Here is a 17,216-nt window from a genome sequence, read left to right on the forward strand (position 1 = left end):
TGTGCGCCGCCTGACTGAGCGAAGAGCGGTCGCGGAATACGAGACGGACGCCCGTTGGCAGCTCTTGCGCATCCCTCGCTACTAGAAGCCGACGTCACGTAGCGGCCCCCCCAGATAGCTGCCGCCTTGCCTGCCCACTCGGGGTCCACCTGTGCCTGGAACAAGAGCCAACTCCACAGCACCACCGCCTGCGATCGACGACTGCCCGCCCGTTGCTCATCTTCTTTTTGCTCTGGAGAGCAGCCATCGCTCTTCGGAACCCCTCCCCTCCGCGCTTGCCATGCCCGCAGGCACGCACACCAATCCCCAGACTCCGCGCGTGCGCAATGGGGAGCCCCAGCCCGCCCCGTTGGTCACTCCCGAGCCCGCCTCATCCAAGCGGGATTTGACCTCGTGGTGGAGGCAGTTTAGCAAGCGCCCCGCGAAGAAGGACGACGACAAAGGTACGCTGCCGCCGCCGCCGCAGTCGCCCGCTTTGTTTCCCGCGCGCAATCACTGACTGTCTTGCGCGCATACTTAGATCAAGCCCTCCCTGGCATCTTTGGCGTTCCCCTCATCCAGAGCATCCCCTATGCCAATGTCGCAATCTCGCTCTTCAACGAGCACGGCGAGAGCTATATCTATGGCTATGTCCCCATTGTCGTCGCAAAGTGCGGTGTTTTCTTGAAGGAAAAGGGTCAGTCAAGCCAAAGCACTTCTGCCACCAGCTGTTAACCCGCGCACAGCAACCGACGTGGAAGGCATCTTTCGGCTGGCCGGCTCGGAAAAGAGGATCAAGGAACTCAAAACGGCTTTTGACACGCCGCCAAGATATGGAAAGGGCCTCGACTGGTCCGGCTACACGGTTCACGATGCCGCAAACATTTTGCGCCGCTACTTCAACAACCTGCCAGAGCCTATAATCCCCTTGCAGCACTATGATCCTTTTAGGGACCCCCTCAAGGGCCACCAGGCCGAAGCTGTCGGTCCCTGCGAAGGTCAGGCCCCGTCCATCGGAGGCTTTGACCCAGACGCCGCTGTGCGCATATATCAACACCAAATCAAGGCCCTGCCGTCCCTGAATAGGCAGCTGTTGTTATATATTTTGGATCTTCTTGCGGTTTTTGCCGCCAAAGCCGATGTCAACAAGATGACGACGTCGAATCTTGCTGCCATCTTCCAGCCGGGACTATTATCCCATCCCCAGCACGACATGTCGCCGCAAGACTACCGCCTCAGCCAAGACGTGCTGATCTTTCTCATCGACAACCAGGATCACTTCTTGATTGGTATGGAGGGCACGGCTGTCGACGAGGGTACAGTCCAGCGCATTGAAAGCGGACCATCTACCCCCCAGGCCAGAACACCAACCACTCCTGGCCGCAACAGCACCGGTATTGGGCGCTCAGCTTCGACGACTTCCAGTGCTGGTGCAGAAAGTCTGCGCATGCAAGGTGGAGTTCGGAGAAATGTATCAACATCTTCGAAGCGCTCTCGTCATTCCGGGGCTGTCCCTAGTCCAATTACTCCAGCGTTTGCTTCACCGACCACCTCAGGAGTGCACCGAAGCAATACACTACCCTCGAAGCGCACCCCAGCGATTGGCAGCCCGCGCTTCCCTCCATCGAAGCAAACTACTTCTACAGTGGAAGAGGTCAAGAGCGAGCTTTTAGCGCCAGAGACCGCAAATGCCCCGATGACCCATGCTCATGCGAAACCAGAGGTTCAGCAACATCCACAACAACCTGAGGCTTTACAGAGCACTGCACCTGCGGCACCTGCGGTAGAACAAGCTGTAGCAACACAACCCCCTGAACCTGAAGTGACAGTGCCCAAACGAGCGCAGACTGTACCTCCAAACAAGATAGAGATGCCGAAGCCATTCGAAGTTGCTTCTGGACCTAACAATCTTACGCCGTCCACTGCACTCAACCGACGAAGCATGCCTCCAACCAGCCCTGGATTTCAAAATATTCCTGGTGCCTTCCCGCTTGCATCGCCTGGCGTTATCCCACCAAGCCAGCCCACTACACCCAATGTCACTGCACAGGCTGCACAGTCTCTCTTGCCTCCACGGTCTACCACACCTAGCAATGGCATTCGTAGTCCCCAACGCAGTCCACATCATACACCTACGCGCGAACGTTCGGAATTTCTCGAAGGGCCTGTCGATTCCGGACCCGCAGTCGAAATGACGCCAGCTGTGCGCACATTTACCCAAATTCTGTCAAAAGTAGGTGCCTCACCCACTGGTAAATCTGATGATGGGAAGGATTGCCGGAAGCCCAACAAGCTCCAGAAGAAGAGATTGCCAAATACGGTGAGCCAAAGTACTCACAGTTCTACACATTCTCTTGGTGGTAGCGAGGCTGGTTTTGGAGGGTCTCAATCAGGCCATGGCCCTCCCTCACCATTACATCCACCCCAGCCTGCGTTTGCACAAGGTCAGTCGCACTCTAACAGCTCCAAGGAAGCCGTTCACGACACAAACTCGTCGAAGGCTTCAGGCAACACTCTGAAGCCCAGCATGTCGCCTTCTGCTTCCTTTAGGTCACACTCGACCGCGACCGAATACTCGGAAACCGAGTTGGGTGACGATGCGCCGAAAGAAGAGAAGCGTAGCTTCTGGAAGGGCCATCACCGACGCGGGGAGAGCAAGGCAACGCCTACAGCGAGCCAGACTGACCTGCGAGGGTCCGTGATTGGCGCGGACAAGAGCATGAGTTCGTTTGCTAGCAGTTCGGGATGGACAGGCAACGGGCGCCGAAGTGGTCAGTATGAACATGTACCTGGGTCAGAAGGGTCTGTAGTTGGCAGCCCGCCAGACCACGACAAGAGTGAAAAGAAGGGGGCTTTTGATTGGTTCCACAAGCGGAGGCAGGATCACAGAGATCGTGTAGACAGGAGAGAAAGGGCCAAGAGTCCGCCGGGAAGCTCAAACTATGGGCCTCTGCCGCAGAACCTGGCGCAGCAAAGTGAAAACATTGCTGGTCGCGGCAGACGATCAGATATACCGCACGCTACGGAAGAGCCGCAGCCTAAAGCGGACAAGTCGAATGATGTCACGCCCACTGGTCCCAGCCCCTCGCCGCCGCCAGCGGCTGCTAATACATCGAGCCCTAAGCGAGTGAGCAACTCAATGGCGCTCAGGACAAACCTTCCTGCGGCGTTGACAGAACCTATTTCGATAGCGCGGTCGCCGGAAAGAAGTCCGCTGTCACCAGTTGCTGCAACGGTACCTCAATCGCTGCCAGGGGCTGCTGCATCATCCATGACGACTGCAGAAAGTGTGCCTGAAGCTAAGGCGGATGCGCCGGTACAGTCAGAAGCTGCAGCTGCAGCTCCACCGGCTAGTGAACCAAAGCCGATACCTTCTGGACCCATGCATGCTTCATCGGGGTCAACAGTCACCATCACGCCACAGACAATGAATGCGGACGCAAACTCTGGAGCGCCGGTGACTGAGAATGCACAGTCACCAGCAGCAGCAGCAGCAAGTCCACCAGCTTCATGAGGGAGTAATCATTTGTTGAGTTGTATAATGCATGGCGGAAGCGTGTCTATACCAGCCATATATATCCTCATGCTACGGCATGGCCTGTTTCATTTTTTTCCGTTTAGGCCAAGGCTGTGCTTTGGCCAAACTGTTGGTATGTAAATGCGTGTGTGTGTGTGTGTGTATAGGGACTGGAGGATTGGCCTCGTCTCGCTTTTGTTGTAAGAAGAAGGGATAGGGAGAGGGGGTGTGTAGGTAGTAGGGTCAGTCAAAATGTGGAGGGGAATGGTAGCTTTTATTTGGAGAGGGGTTTCCTTTCTAGTTGTTGAATTGCACTTGTTTTACAAGGTCAAGGGGCTTGACGCGTGTTGCAAGGGCGAGGTGTGTTGTGGTACTTGACCTGTACACCGGGCGAGGTGCAATGGAATGATTAGTCGGGGGGTCAAAAGGATTCGCATCAATCTATATGAATGCAGGGAGAAGCGAAGCAGTTGATGAACGAAGTTGGTGATTGCACATGTGCGTTGTTTGTGGCCATATGAGTGGATTGATAGCATTACAACTATCGGCACGTGGTACTGCTACGTATATGCAGATGTATAGTACGGTACACTAAAGATGATAAGCAGCCCCCCTGCCCCTGTGCATCCCGTATGTACACACACACACTGCGACAAGAGCCAACAGGAGAGGGGCATGCATCTAGTGTGGTGGCGACGAACAGGAAATGCAGAGGTCTAGAGCCGAGCGGGGAAGAAGCGAGGGGGTCTGAGTGGTGGGGTTTCTTGTCTAGCCATGTGCATCGTCTATCGTGTAGGGATGCGTAGGCGAACGGTAGGTGAGTTACAGTACTTGGACCTCTGAGCATGATGAAGGTTGAAGTAGGAAGGTGACTATTTTTAGGACGCTTACGACGGTGATTGGGCAAGGGCGGACTAGGCCGCGGACCAGGATTGGTTGGGGACGCCATGTGGGCTGAGGGATACGGAGGAGACAGCAGAAGGCCGGTGTGTACGGGCAAATGCGGTGGCTGTGTGCTGTCTAGAGTGGAGTTGAACGACGTCAACTTGGCTCAGCAGCAGCACACACACACGCGGTGGTTTCATCGCGCGCTCGCAACTAGGGACATGATGCCTCGGCGGGAAGAGGGGCCTCCCTTTCAAACAAATGACGTGCTGGAGGCGTCAAACCAAAAAGGCGGCACCCCGACGACTCGTCTGATGTTGTCTTGTCACATAATATACCCTACCCCCGAAGTTTATGTGCCAGCTTTGCTTCTCGCCTTGTTTCACGCGCTGGGCGTATATGTGAATTACCTGTTTTTGCGCGCCGGACAATGGCCTCATGTGTGCTGATCAAGTAACCGTTGTCCGGAGAAGACAGGCCTGAAGAGCATCAATGCGGATGAGCGATTGGGAAGCGCGACGGGGGTGTGGAAGGATGACTGCAGGGCCGGCCATGGGCATGGTTGAGGGTGCACGGGATAGTCGGGACAGCGTGTGCTTTAGTGGCATTGGGAGGCGAAAGGCAGGCAAAGCGGGTCTGGCAAGCTCGCGTTTCTGTCCAGGTCACAGCTAGTGCCATGTATCAGCAACGACTCCACCTTCTGCCTTAAGGTCCGATCTGCCTGCTGCTCCTTCCCACTCCTTTCGCTCCAAATTAATTAATTCCTCCTACTTACTACATACACATTACACTCGCTGTCCATCGGCCCGACTCTGACTTTAACAACAACAGCTACTACTAACTACTATCTCTCACTCTCACTTACCCACTCACAAACCACACCTTCGTTTCGTTCAACTTTTCTGCTCGCTTGCTTGCGATAAAAGGAAAGCCAGAAACGTCATCGAGTGCACCAGAGAAATAATACGCAACAAGCAAAGCAACAAAATTCATTGTTGGCTTCACGCCGTCGGGGCACTGGTAACCCAGCCACACGGGAACCCACTGAAATTGTGTAAGCACGTCCTGAGCACCGCCTTCATGGCGACCACGACTCGCTAAAGTCTATCTGTTCCGCCTCGTTCCCTTTGTTACCGCTCCCGGGGCTTAACCACATCATGGCGCTCTGCTGACACGAACTGCGCAGCTCCTGACATTTCTTCCCTTTAAAAGAGGCAAATCCGCCTTCTCTTGACTTCGCTTAACCGATATCGCCTGCTTTGCACGTCACCACCATGCGTTCCTTCTGCCAGGTTGCCGTCATGGCACTTCCCTTGTTCAGCGCGATTGCAGCTGCGGAGCCCAAGGATGTTGCAGACCACCCAAAGACCATCTATGCAACCGCACAGGAAGCTTTCCAGGACCTCCTGAATGCGCTGCCGGAAGAATCCTTGCATGCAGCACTGAGCAATCTCAAGGACTTTAAGAATGGCATCTTCGAGTCGCACCATCGGGGAGTCGAAAACATCCACAGCAACAACCCGGCGCTTGCTTCTAAGCTTATCGTCGATGCCGTCAATGACTTGCGCAAGAGGCAGACGCCTTCAAACGGCACCAATAGCGCCACTACCGCTAGCAACCCACCCGAGTCAATCCAGAACTCCACTCCTGTGCCAACAACGAGCGACAACTTGCAACCTGAAACCAGCTCTGCTGCGCCACCACCACCACCGCCTGGAAGCAGTGAGGCCTCCGCCGATACTGTGACCCAGACGCAAACTCAGACGCAAACCCAAACACAGACACAGACACAGAGTCAAACCCAGACACAGACGCAGACTCAGCAGCAAACTACAACCGCCGTTTCAACCACGACTCAAGAGCGGCCTGCCATTATTCCTGTCGAAAACACAGTAACCAAGGATGGCAAGACGATTGTGCAGACCACCGAGGTCCTTAGTGAAGTTACCGCCTCCGTCGCCGTGACTGTTGTGCGCACCAATACAGCGGGCAGTACAGTAACAGAGACCGAGAACCGACCTGCCGTCGTCAAGACAACTACGGACCGAGCCGGCCGTACAACCGTCACCACTTCGGCGGTCAACTTTGCGCCAACAGCAGGCCAAGTGACGTCAACAACTGACTCACGCGGCTCTATTGTTCTGACAACACTCACACCTGGCGGCGGTCTGGTTAGCAGCATCAAGCTGATCACCACGACTGATGCACAGGGCCGCCAGAGCACAATGACGACGTATGCCTTTGTCGACCCAGTGCAAGCTACTGGCGCTGCCAATAGCCCCAATGCTCCCGGAAACGACAAGCCTTCGCTGCAAACTGGTGCCGCTGTCGCCAATGGAGCCCAATACGCTGCTGTTGGTCTTGGTGCCCTAGCCTTTTTCTTCTAAGAGAGGAAAACAAAAGTTGTCGCAATTACAAAATTCGGATCGATAGAAAAAAAATATGGGGCTGCTGATGGTTCTTCAGATTGTACATATCTTTTTTCTTTTCCTGATCTTTTCCTCTTCTCTTCTTCATACAAACGCGAACACGAATTTCCTTTCAGGTTCTTTTACCATACGCTTGTTCGGCTGTCCATTCCTTTGATACCCCCTACTACATCTACATGTTTATACGTGTATATACGACACTCATTTTTTCTGTTTAATAGATAATGCAATGGTTTGCTTGGTATTTGTGGTTCGCTGCGTGTAATGGAAGCTAAATGGTGGATATGATGCATGGGAGGATGCATCGAAGTGGAGAGTGGGTCGAGTTTCCAAGGCGGGATATACATATGGAATGGGAAAAGGTGGGGGTGTGCAAAATGGGAAGGGAAAAAAAGAAAAAAGTAATAACGGGTACTTCTTTGTAGATGGAATATATACACATAACCTACACATACACTTGGCATTACTTCCTTTTCTCCATCGTGAACAAAAAGCAAAAATCAACCCGCACCGTCTATGTATATCGATTTTAATAGCGGTTAGGATACCTTATTTTATTTTTGTTTTTTTGTGTGTATATATACTCTTCATCTTCTCCATCTACACACCTACCAAAAAATGACAAGGAAACCAAGCAAACAACAAGGGAAGGGGTATTGGTATTTCCAATAAAAAAAAACGCCACCAAAAAAAAAGATGTTACTGCCTTCTATGCCGATGATGATAAACCATCCAAATGCGTTTTTCCCTTTCTCTCTTTTCCTCTCCTCTTTGCCGGTTTCTTCGCTCCACTTCCCCCCCTCTCTCTCTCTCTCCCTTTAGCTCAAAGTCAACAGCTTATACATCGAAGAGAACCCCCCCAACCCTAGATAACCCCTTTTCTAGATCAAATAGGAAGAAAACAAAACAACATCCACCAGTTACCCAAGAAAAAAAAAAGATTCTCTGTAAGTAGGTAAACCATAGACATGTAAACCATAGATTTAACAAAAAAAAAACAGCCTCTCTTTCTCCGCCTCCCCCCACCCGCTTATGATACAGAAAAGAAGAGTAAACGACAACTAACGACTACAAGAAGAAGGAAGAGGAAAAAAAGAAGAAGATATACTCATATCACTTACCACAAACAAAAAAAAGGAAGGGGAGAAAAGAAAAGCCCCAAGTTCTCCTCCCTACCCCTACCCCTACTCCTCACGCACACTCACCTTGCCTTTGTCGCAATAAAATACTCGACACTCTCACCCGCCCAACTCACACTATTAGTGCCCGACTCATACCTCTCTTCATCAAACAGCCCCGCAATACTCTGTTCATTCCTAACCCCCTGTTTTGCGGCACCACCACCAAAGCTCTCAAGACTAACGACTTTGCACCCTTGCTTCAGATCCAAGAACTTTTGTAGGAGCAGATTATTCAGCGTCTCGCCAAAGACTTTATTGTTAACGAGTACGACATCCGCTTTGCGAAGTACATTGTCGATTTCAGGCGACTCGAGAAAGTCGCCGTGGATAAGCTCAATGGGGCCGAGCGCAATGTTCCAGAGTTTCGAGCGGGCCTTGAGTTCGGCCGCTTGTTCGGAGCCGAGCGAGGCGGCGAGCTTCATCTTTTCAATGCCCCAGGATTCGGCGCCGGTTTGGAGGGCGGATTGCAGGACCACGTTGCCGACGCCGGAGCCGAGGTCGACGAAGATGTGCGATGAGTTGAGTCCCGTTTGCGCAAAGATTTTGTGGACAAACGGCGTGAGGAGCTCGCCGTAGGTGGTTTCTTTACCGGCGACCTTGCGGAGGCGGTGGGCGTGCGGGGACACGATGCGGTTGTAGCTTTGGGCCGTGATGCGCTTGACCAGGCTGAGGGGGATGGCGTGCATATCATCGAGGATGCGGGGTATGGTACCATCGCTGTAGCGGTCCTTGATCAGCTTGTTGAATTTGGAGAGTTCTTGTTTGAAGAGTTCCGGGTCGTCTTTAGTTACCGCTCTCTTGAGGAGCCGGACTGTGCCTAGTGCGTCGGATGACAGCTCTGCAGACAGATCTGATGGGAGGTAGTGCTGTATGATTTCCTCGATACTGAAATAAATGTCGTCCAGCGGGCTGTATTCCTCGTCCACTTCTTTCCGGGCAACAGCTTCGAACTTTTCTGGACGGGAGAGACTGGGATATTGCAGTTCAACCACAAGCTTCTTGTCGCTTCCTGAAAAAGGAGATTTGTATGCTTTGGCTACATCATCTTTTGTCATTTCATAACCATGTTTCAGGCATATCTTGGCTGCCGACGCCTTTTTCTTTCTAAACGCCGCATTCTCCTGAGCCTGTCTCATGACCGAGTCTGTTGTACCATTCGAAGGCTCTTCGGCCTCTGCCGCATCTCTCTTCTCAGCCTCCTGTATCCGTATGCGCCTGCTCAAGTCCGGCTCGAGAGCGCGATTTAGACTCATGGGCTCGATGCTGCTGCTGGCTGGCCGTGTCCGGCGGCGCTTGACACCCAAGCGATCACTGTCATCATCTTCGCTCGACTCATCGCTGCTAGCCCACTGGGGGGTATCGGCACCCTTACGTTTGCGGGTGTCGACACGCGACACGGATACCGACTTGGGGGCCCGTTCCCTCGAGGTTGTTTGCGAGCGGGGCGTCGACTGGTAGCGGTTGGATGGCGGGCCAGATGCACTGTGAGAGCGCGAGGCATTGCCTGGTCGTGAGGCTAGAGGGCGTGATGACGGTGAGGGGCTTGCAGTGGGGGCGGGCGCCTTCTTGACAAGAACAGTTCTCGTTTTAATCTTGGGTTTGCCGGGAGCGAACATGACCACGGCGGCGCTAGTTGCAGGGCGAAGAGAACAATGTGTGGGTGGTCGGAACAGAGGGTCGGTAGCAGGCTGGTGTAGAGGTGAACGAGTGTAGCGGGTAGGGTGGCGAGCACAAGGGCGAAGAGAAGTGGGAAGAGGGTCAGAATGTAGGCAGCCAATACCAAGGGCGTCGTCGCACGCGCAATGGGACAAAGATACGTGACCAGGTCTTTCCGTCGCCTGCACAGCCGTGCAGTGGCTGCGCAGGGATCCCCCGACTAGCGCCGCTTGGCACGCAGGACCCGTGGCCCTGCTTTTGCCCATGCCGACGTCAGTCCTATCCATGTCCCGACATTGGTGCTACTACATATACATACTCCAACACTACATATGTATATCTGTCCATCTATATATGTATCATGGATGATAATTTGCCAACAGTGAAAACGACAACATGACATGATCGCATCAGTACTGTGTAGTATTAATGAGCAGGACATAACCAACTCTTTCGTCAAGACTGCCTTGGTCGACCCCATAGTTATTATAATACACTCCCCCCAAAGAATCAAATCAATCAGTCCATCAGCCCATCAGCCCACCACTCGCCCTCAATCAGCGCCGACGGTCTCGGCTGCGGCTTCTCGTCCGACTCCTCACACGTCTGCGCCTGTCTCTATCACGACTCCTATCCCGGCTTCTTTCCCTACTCCGCTCTCTACTCCGCTCTCTGGCCTTTCGATCGCCGTCTCGTTCCTTCTCATCACTATCTCCACCCCCGCCACCAGGTTGGTAACAGTCAGACTCTTGCCGTCTACTGCCCCGTTCTCTCCCACCATCCCAACGATCATAGTCTCGAGACCTGTAGCTCCGTGGCCGATCGCGGCTATCGTCACGCCTACGAGGTCGGCTATCATCACGCTTGCGCTCACGGCTATCTTCTCGCTTCCGGGTGCTGGTGGTAGTGGCGGCTGCTGCTGCTGCTGCCGCACCGCCGGGTACATATCGATCAATATTATCTGGACTCCTAGAGCGGGAATGACGGCGTCGACGAGTGGCCGACCGATCACGGTCGCGGTCGCGATCACGGTCACGTCGGCTTCTGGAACGAGACCGGGTGCGGTCTCGACGTCTCTCTTCTCGGCTCGGTGAAGGGCTGCGTGTCTCGTACCGCGACTTGCGGCGGTTAGTACGTGTCTCGCGTGACCGGCTACGACTGTCGCGGCGCGAGCGTCTATCATCACGCTCGTCGCGATCGCGCCTTCGACCGTCGTGTGTCGGCCTGTAAGAATGTCTATCATCGTCCCGTCGAGACCTGCGATCATAGCGGCTTCCACGAGACAGTGAACGACTTCTGCTTCGCCTCCTAGTGCTCCGTGCAATACTGCGTGATCTAGAACGTGCGCGTGATTTATCGGCTTTTGAAGACAATTCTCCTCGTCGACCCTTGGCGTCGGCTGGTGGAGCATCCATCATCACAGTGTCTTCATCCTTTGCGGCTGCAGTATGTGTTTCCGAGATGGGAGATCTGAGACCCTTGCTAGAGGCCCGCTGTGCAGGCGAGGCGGATTTTCCGTCAAGCTTCGCCAGTCGAACAGCCACTGGATCTCGCGGTACAAGCGACTTGGGTGGATGTGCTTTCCGCATAGGCGGTTCAAGTGATTCTGAGCGTTCAAGTGCGGGTCGCTGCCGTGACTTCTTCATCTGTTCGCTCTCTTGCAACAAAAGCTGAAGTGCCAGGTCATCGTCCACCTTGATGTCCTCGGGCTTGATAGACGTACGACGTTCACGTTCACGTGATCTTGACCTTGTCCTGCTCCTTCGCCTGCTTCTGTCACGTCCTCGGCGGTCTCTGTCACGGTCAGGGGTCCTGCTGCGTCCACGGCCACTGCGATAGCGTCCACCACGATCTCGGTCAAGCTCCTCTTGTATGCGACGCTCCCGCTCGGCATCCTCCTCTCGAATTTTCTTGAGGCGAGCCTCTCGACTCTTCTCGTGCTCTTCCCGCTCCTTCTTAAGGCGCTGGCGTTCCTCTTCCCTCTCCTTCTCAATCCTTTCTCGATCTTTTCGTCGGCGCTCTTCGTCTTCCTTCTCGCGCTCTTCACGCTCCTTGCGCCTGCGCTCCTTTTCTTCCTGCCGAGCCTTCTCTCGAGCCTCGTCTTCTTCCTTTTCTCGCCGCCTACGCTCCTCCCTTTTGGCCCTCTCTGCACGCTCCCTCTCGCGCTCCTCCTCCAGCTCCTTTTCCCTCTGAGCCTCACGCTTTTGCCGTCGAGCCTCGGCTTCTTGTGCCCATTCCTCTTCGGTCTTGCTGCCTCGCTTCTCCTCTTCAGCAGCCGCCTCCGCTCCAATTTCCTGAATGCGGTATTCGCGCATTTTCGGCAAGCCCTGTTCTTCCATCAATCGGTCCAATAGGGCGTTGACAGTGCTCATAATGTTCGCGTAGATGTCACTGCGTTCTCCCGCACCCTCGATAAGGGTGGTCGCCATCCGGGGGTCCTTGGATAGTAATGACGGATTACGGTCGGTTTCACGGTCAACAAGTTCTTTGAGGGCGGATTGGAGTTCATCTTTGGCAGGCTGGAGCACAAGTGTCAGTACGTAGCCTAGGCTTTTGAATGCGAGGTTTTCACATACACCTGATACATATTGCTTCATAAGATCCCTCCGTATGTCGTCGTATGTACCCTTTTTGCGAAACATGTGTACCAAGCTGTCGATGGCCGATCGTTTCGCCTGGGAGAGTGGAAGCTCCGAAGGCCTTAGTTTCTTGCGCACATTTGCAGTGCCATCGCCGTCTTGGGCGCGCTTGCGTCCAACTTCGGCCATGGTCGGTGGCTCGTCGTTGCGATCAGTCGTCTGGCGACGTGTGCGACCGGCCGTATGCAGGAGACGGGGATGAACAGCCAGTTGGGCAGCGAATGACGTAGGGAGGCTTGAAGTGCTGCGACCGGGCGCGTCACCCCGAATTGTAAAGGAGTGCAGCACTATGAGGCACGCAGAGTGGTGTATCAAGAGAAGTCGCGAAAAAGTACCCGTCGCGCTGGGGTGGGAGTCGGCGGGCGTTGGTTCCGCTCCGCAACCGCGCAGGTGGTTCTTGTCTTGGCAGTCTGGAGCTTCACATCGAGCATCGCGACAAAGAAGCCTCATACAGCGGTGACAGCAACACTTGACCCAATTGTTGCTGCAGCACAACACGTCAGACTTCTTCGATAGCGATATCACGACTGCGTTCAAGGCCAATTCACAATGGTTCACAAGGTCCTCGTCTGGGGCGGGCTCGGTACGTCTTCCACGACCTTCGCACACTCACCACCAACACTACTGACCACGTCCACCAGGCGTTGCCGCGCGACTATGGCAGTTGGGCATTGAGATGCGCCCGCTTTTCAATAAGGAGTCGATCTGGGTCTACCCCATTTATGCCGGCGTTGGTGGCAGCTTCGGCTACTGGCTCACAGGCGTGGAGCAACGACAATTCAGGCTCCTGGCCGATCGACGAGACGCCCTACTCGAGAAACGAGCACGGAGGAAGGAGCGCGAGGAGGCTGCTGGAAACTGATAGAGGCATATCGCTAGTAAAGGCACAGTGAAGGAGCGTGAGGAGGGGTAGTGCGGAGACGAGGGCTAATTCGCCCAAATCCATGTCCAAAGATTCATCACAAGCCTCGTCTGTATTGGTCATATCTCACGGTACAGACACTACTTGTGATGAGGCAACATCGGGCATGGGCGTTGATGAGCCAAGAGTGTGCGTTGGAACCACTCTTCTATCATGTCCGAACTGGAGACTCGTTTGTACAAATCCTTCAAATTTGAAATTTTGCAAATGCAACAAATATAAAACATCCATATTCACCAACCATGATTCAAAACTGCGAGATATTGCCTAGTTGAGTAACGCGCCGAAAGCCGCCCTAGGATGTTAGTGCGTGACTCTACTTCGAGTGGGTGAAGGAACGACCACATCTTGGGTCGGATCACAACTCTCCGTCGCCAACGATCCAGCATGACATAAAAGCCACCGAACCGCGACCCGCGTGGTCAATCTTGTCTTACGTAGATATCAATATCCATACGTTCAGCCATGACTGCCGATACCCTCCTCACGCCACATGGCGACTACACAGCACCGGCTTCGCCAACAATGAACGGCAACCTCAAAGCCAAGGGTATCGTCGTCTTTTCCGGCGGCAGCGCTGCAAATAACTTGGTCGACGTGTTCAAAACGGTGCGGGAGGACAAGAAGTGCCCGCTTAGTTATGTCATCCCTATCAGCGATAACGGTGGAAGCTCGTCGGAACTGATCCGTGTCTTTGGTGGCCCAGGTATGCATCGCTCGCGGGATCGTGAACAAAAGAATGTACTAACGTATAAAGGTATTGGCGATGTACGAAGTACGATGAGCCTTCGTCTTGTAAATTCAACGTTTTCTTATTAATCAAGTGCAGGCCGTCTCGTCCGTCTTATCCCAGATGATCCAGATCACGACGATAGCGAAAAGGCAGCTATCAAAACGTTCTTCAACCATAGGCTGCCTAAGGAACGATCTTTAGCCCGGGAAGAGTGGCTGCAGATTGTGGAGGCCGAGCACGCACTGTGGACCAATATTTCTACTGCGAAGAAAGAACTAGTACGGTCCATGTTGAATGTTGTCGCGTTCGAGATCGTAAAGCGACGGCGGCCTTCCTCCAGTTTCGACTTTTCTGGCGCAAGTATTGGAAATCTATTTCTGACTGGGTGAGTTGTTATTTTGTTTGAATGATGTTGTAGGATGCATATTTAAGCACATGCTTCGATTCTTGAGCTGTCGTTTTGGTAGACACATGGGCCTTTCAACGATCGCTACTCATGATATTTCAATAGCGCTAATTCTACCCAGTGCTCGACTCTTTACCGGATCATTTGAATCCGCAATTTATCTGCTCTCTAGCATCTGCTCAGTACCTAGCCACACGTCTGTCCTCCCCGCAATCAACACCAACTTCACGCATCACATTTCTGTTGGCCTAGCAAATGGAGAAGTAATCACCGGTCAAAACTCTATATCACATCCTTCCATCTCGACAGCCCTGGTCTTCGGTGGCGCACCTACAGAAATTGACGAAACAGAGCACCACGACAGCATCGAAGACGCCAACCTACCCGGATCTCTGCCCACACTTCGGAAACAGTACATCACCTTCTCGAAAGCCGACGAAGAAGAACTTCCCGCGAGGATTGAGCGGCTATGGTACATCAATCCATATGGCCAAGAAATCCGTCTCTCTGCCAACCCCATGGTGCTGAACTCATTAGCGGAGGCGCAGGCCGTTGTATACAGCATCGGCTCACTCTACACATCCATTATCCCCTCTCTCATCCTCAAAGGAGTCGGCGAAGCCATCAGCAACTCTATCCGCTACAAAATTCTCATCCTCAACTCGACCATTGATCGCGAAACAGGGCCATGTTCGAATCCATACACAGCGCTGGACTTTGTAGCAGCCATCGCCAAGGCAGGTGAGGAATCAAAAGGCGTGTTTGAGCCACTTGACAAGGCAAAGTACAAGAATTACGTCACGCATGTTATTCATTTGCAGGGGCCGGGGACGCCGGCTGTTGACAAAGATGAACTTAGGAGGATTGGTATCGAGGCTATTCGCGTGTATGGGAGGAGAAACGAGGGCGAGGGGTTCGTTAGGTACGATGAAAGAGGCTTGATTCAGGCGCTTGAGGTTACGATGGGGAAGAGGGACCCGAGGGTGCCTAGTCGACGGAATACATTGGAAGGACCGGCGGGGTGAACTGAGAGCTGTAGAGCGGGGGGTTTTAGGTATTCTTTTGGCTTCTCCACTTATTGTATAGATGTTTGATAAGCCTAGTTCCAGAATAAGTTATCTTTTTTTTGTCAGGCGGTACTTGATTTGACGAGGGTGGCAACAATGAGGTGATGTTGGATATCAGTGTTTCAGTAGAGAACGAGAGGAAATGTATACTGGATCTTTACTTTGCTGTTGAATTTGGTGGCGCTTGTTTCTGTGGCTATACTGACTGTACATTATGGGCTGGGATCATGCGGTCGGTAGTGGGTCTGGGCAGTAGGTTCGTATGTACATGAACGGGCGTTCACTTGGCCGTAGCGAGTGTCCGTTTTTGTTATTCCTACGACCCCATGTGCATCTTGAATTCAGAAAAATAAAATTGAGCCCCTTGATATGAAAAGAATAAAAGAATCGTCATGAGGTACGATTGCGTCAATTAATTTCCTGTTATCGCTTCATTGAAGTATCCATCCAAATGGAACCTTTCCCAGCATGCAGGCAGCCACGCCGACGCGACTAGTAACGGCCGCTCGAAAACCGAGCAAAGCTTAATAGGATTAATGGGTATTGTACTCTGTATTGAGTTTATCGGTACTGGTTCATTGGCCGTTGTCAAGTTCATCTGAAGATCTGTACATATATACTTTGCAGGAACCTATTAACTTCTACTGTTGCGAACGCGTAAGATGTTCAGAAAGACTGTTTGTGGATAAGGGGTCTATCGAAGCTTCTTGGTGCCAACAGGCTGTCGAGGAAACCCAGCCGGGTCCGGCGCGGAGTAAGACGATGTCAGCTCAGCTTCGACTTTGGATGAAGAAGTGGTCCATGCACCCCACGAGTACCGACACGGCACGGAGTAATTTCCCAGGCGCATGTGCATACACGGCTAGGTAGGGCAACGCAGGGGTAGCGAATCTGTTGCTGGTGATGGCATTGACGAAGTCCAGGCATATGTACTGGCCTGGCCGTATTGTAGTATATGTGTAAGTACATAGCACTATGCACTTGGAACCTATGTTGAGACAACATTGGTGATGCCTCCCGCCGTCAAATCTACCAAGTACGTACCATAAGGCTATCGTACGTCATGCTTGGCGGTTCCGGGCTTGTAAGAACCCCAGGTCCAGGTTGCACCGAGATTGCCTTCCATCACCACACAAGCATTGTTCACAACTCTTCTCGTCATCTCCATCCAGGAACCGCCCTGTTGAACTCGGATCTCAGCGTGCCGATCTGCCACCCGGTGAACATTGACAGTTGTTCGTGACTAACAAAGATGACAACCACGCAACTGGTTCGTACCATATACTTCGATATTCGGCATACAAGCTCTGATGCACTGAATGTCGCTGACAGGGTGAAGCGTCACTTCACGCGTAAGGAATAGGCGGAAAGAATCTGTCATGTTTATGCTGCTCTCAGTGTACGCTGCTGAGCAGCCACATCCGGCCCTGAGATAGGGGGCGTCTTCCGAATCGCGGCCGTAAGCAATCTGATACCCATTCCGTGGTTCATTCCACCAGTGACGATCACTACTTTTGGGGCGCGTATGCCAATCGTTCTGTCCCAGCAAACTGCATGTTGGACCTTCATCTGACATTGTGTCTTGGCCCTTGGCAAAGAATAAAGACCGAGAGACGTGTTTTGGGAGAAGGTAGGAGTACCTATATAGGTAAGCCGGAACTTTTACGTGAGCATTTTGAGAATGCGGCCCTAGCAAAGCTACAGATCCTGTATCTGCGACGATCACTCCACCCGAACGATTTCGCATCACCTTCCCATGCCACTTGACGGCCCGTTTCTCACTATAGCGCTCTCTCGAATAT

At 53.0% G+C, this 17,216-nt stretch overlaps 8 protein-coding genes across 8 annotated transcripts; 4 read left to right on the forward strand and 4 right to left on the reverse strand.

Moving 5' to 3' along the window:
- Positions 1–280: 280 nt before the first annotated feature.
- On the forward strand, positions 281–3,493 carry COCVIDRAFT_92830 (hypothetical protein; the record flags this gene model as incomplete). The annotated part of the gene is made up of 3 exons (XM_014703601.1): positions 281–443; positions 521–676; positions 726–3,493. 3 exons carry the CDS (start codon positions 281–283, stop codon positions 3,491–3,493), a joined length of 3,087 nt encoding a protein of 1,028 aa, XP_014559087.1.
- A 1,337-nt stretch (positions 3,494–4,830) lies between these two features.
- COCVIDRAFT_13893 (hypothetical protein) lies at positions 4,831–5,374 on the reverse strand (the record flags this gene model as incomplete). The annotated part of the gene is made up of 3 exons (XM_014703533.1): positions 4,831–5,034; positions 5,157–5,197; positions 5,251–5,374. 3 exons carry the CDS (start codon positions 5,372–5,374, stop codon positions 4,831–4,833), a joined length of 369 nt encoding a protein of 122 aa, XP_014559019.1.
- Positions 5,375–5,655: 281 nt separating this feature from the next.
- Positions 5,656–6,768, forward strand: COCVIDRAFT_92803 (hypothetical protein; the record flags this gene model as incomplete). The annotated part of the gene is made up of 2 exons (XM_014703602.1): positions 5,656–6,123; positions 6,199–6,768. The coding sequence occupies 2 exons, from the start codon at positions 5,656–5,658 to the stop codon at positions 6,766–6,768; spliced, it is 1,038 nt and encodes a 345-aa protein (XP_014559088.1).
- A 1,243-nt stretch (positions 6,769–8,011) lies between these two features.
- Positions 8,012–9,607, reverse strand: COCVIDRAFT_24515 (hypothetical protein; the record flags this gene model as incomplete). Its single annotated transcript, XM_014703563.1, has 1 exon — positions 8,012–9,607. The coding sequence occupies one exon, from the start codon at positions 9,605–9,607 to the stop codon at positions 8,012–8,014; it is 1,596 nt and encodes a 531-aa protein (XP_014559049.1).
- A 638-nt stretch (positions 9,608–10,245) lies between these two features.
- COCVIDRAFT_92722 (hypothetical protein) lies at positions 10,246–12,415 on the reverse strand (the record flags this gene model as incomplete). The annotated part of the gene is made up of 3 exons (XM_014703603.1): positions 10,246–10,946; positions 10,990–12,166; positions 12,224–12,415. The coding sequence occupies 3 exons, from the start codon at positions 12,413–12,415 to the stop codon at positions 10,246–10,248; spliced, it is 2,070 nt and encodes a 689-aa protein (XP_014559089.1).
- A 420-nt stretch (positions 12,416–12,835) lies between these two features.
- Positions 12,836–13,148, forward strand: COCVIDRAFT_92679 (hypothetical protein; the record flags this gene model as incomplete). Its single annotated transcript, XM_014703604.1, has 2 exons — positions 12,836–12,869; positions 12,928–13,148. 2 exons carry the CDS (start codon positions 12,836–12,838, stop codon positions 13,146–13,148), a joined length of 255 nt encoding a protein of 84 aa, XP_014559090.1.
- Positions 13,149–13,673: 525 nt separating this feature from the next.
- COCVIDRAFT_24518 (hypothetical protein) lies at positions 13,674–15,372 on the forward strand (the record flags this gene model as incomplete). Its single annotated transcript, XM_014703564.1, has 4 exons — positions 13,674–13,914; positions 13,966–13,983; positions 14,038–14,326; positions 14,469–15,372. The coding sequence occupies 4 exons, from the start codon at positions 13,674–13,676 to the stop codon at positions 15,370–15,372; spliced, it is 1,452 nt and encodes a 483-aa protein (XP_014559050.1).
- An 812-nt stretch (positions 15,373–16,184) lies between these two features.
- On the reverse strand, positions 16,185–16,990 carry COCVIDRAFT_13898 (hypothetical protein; the record flags this gene model as incomplete). Its single annotated transcript, XM_014703534.1, has 2 exons — positions 16,185–16,351; positions 16,717–16,990. 2 exons carry the CDS (start codon positions 16,988–16,990, stop codon positions 16,185–16,187), a joined length of 441 nt encoding a protein of 146 aa, XP_014559020.1.
- Positions 16,991–17,216: the final 226 nt, after the last annotated feature.

The sequence above is a fragment of the Bipolaris victoriae genome (assembly GCF_000527765.1).
Source record: "Bipolaris victoriae FI3 unplaced genomic scaffold scaffold_21, whole genome shotgun sequence".
Lineage (NCBI taxonomy): Eukaryota > Fungi > Ascomycota > Dothideomycetes > Pleosporales > Pleosporaceae > Bipolaris > Bipolaris victoriae.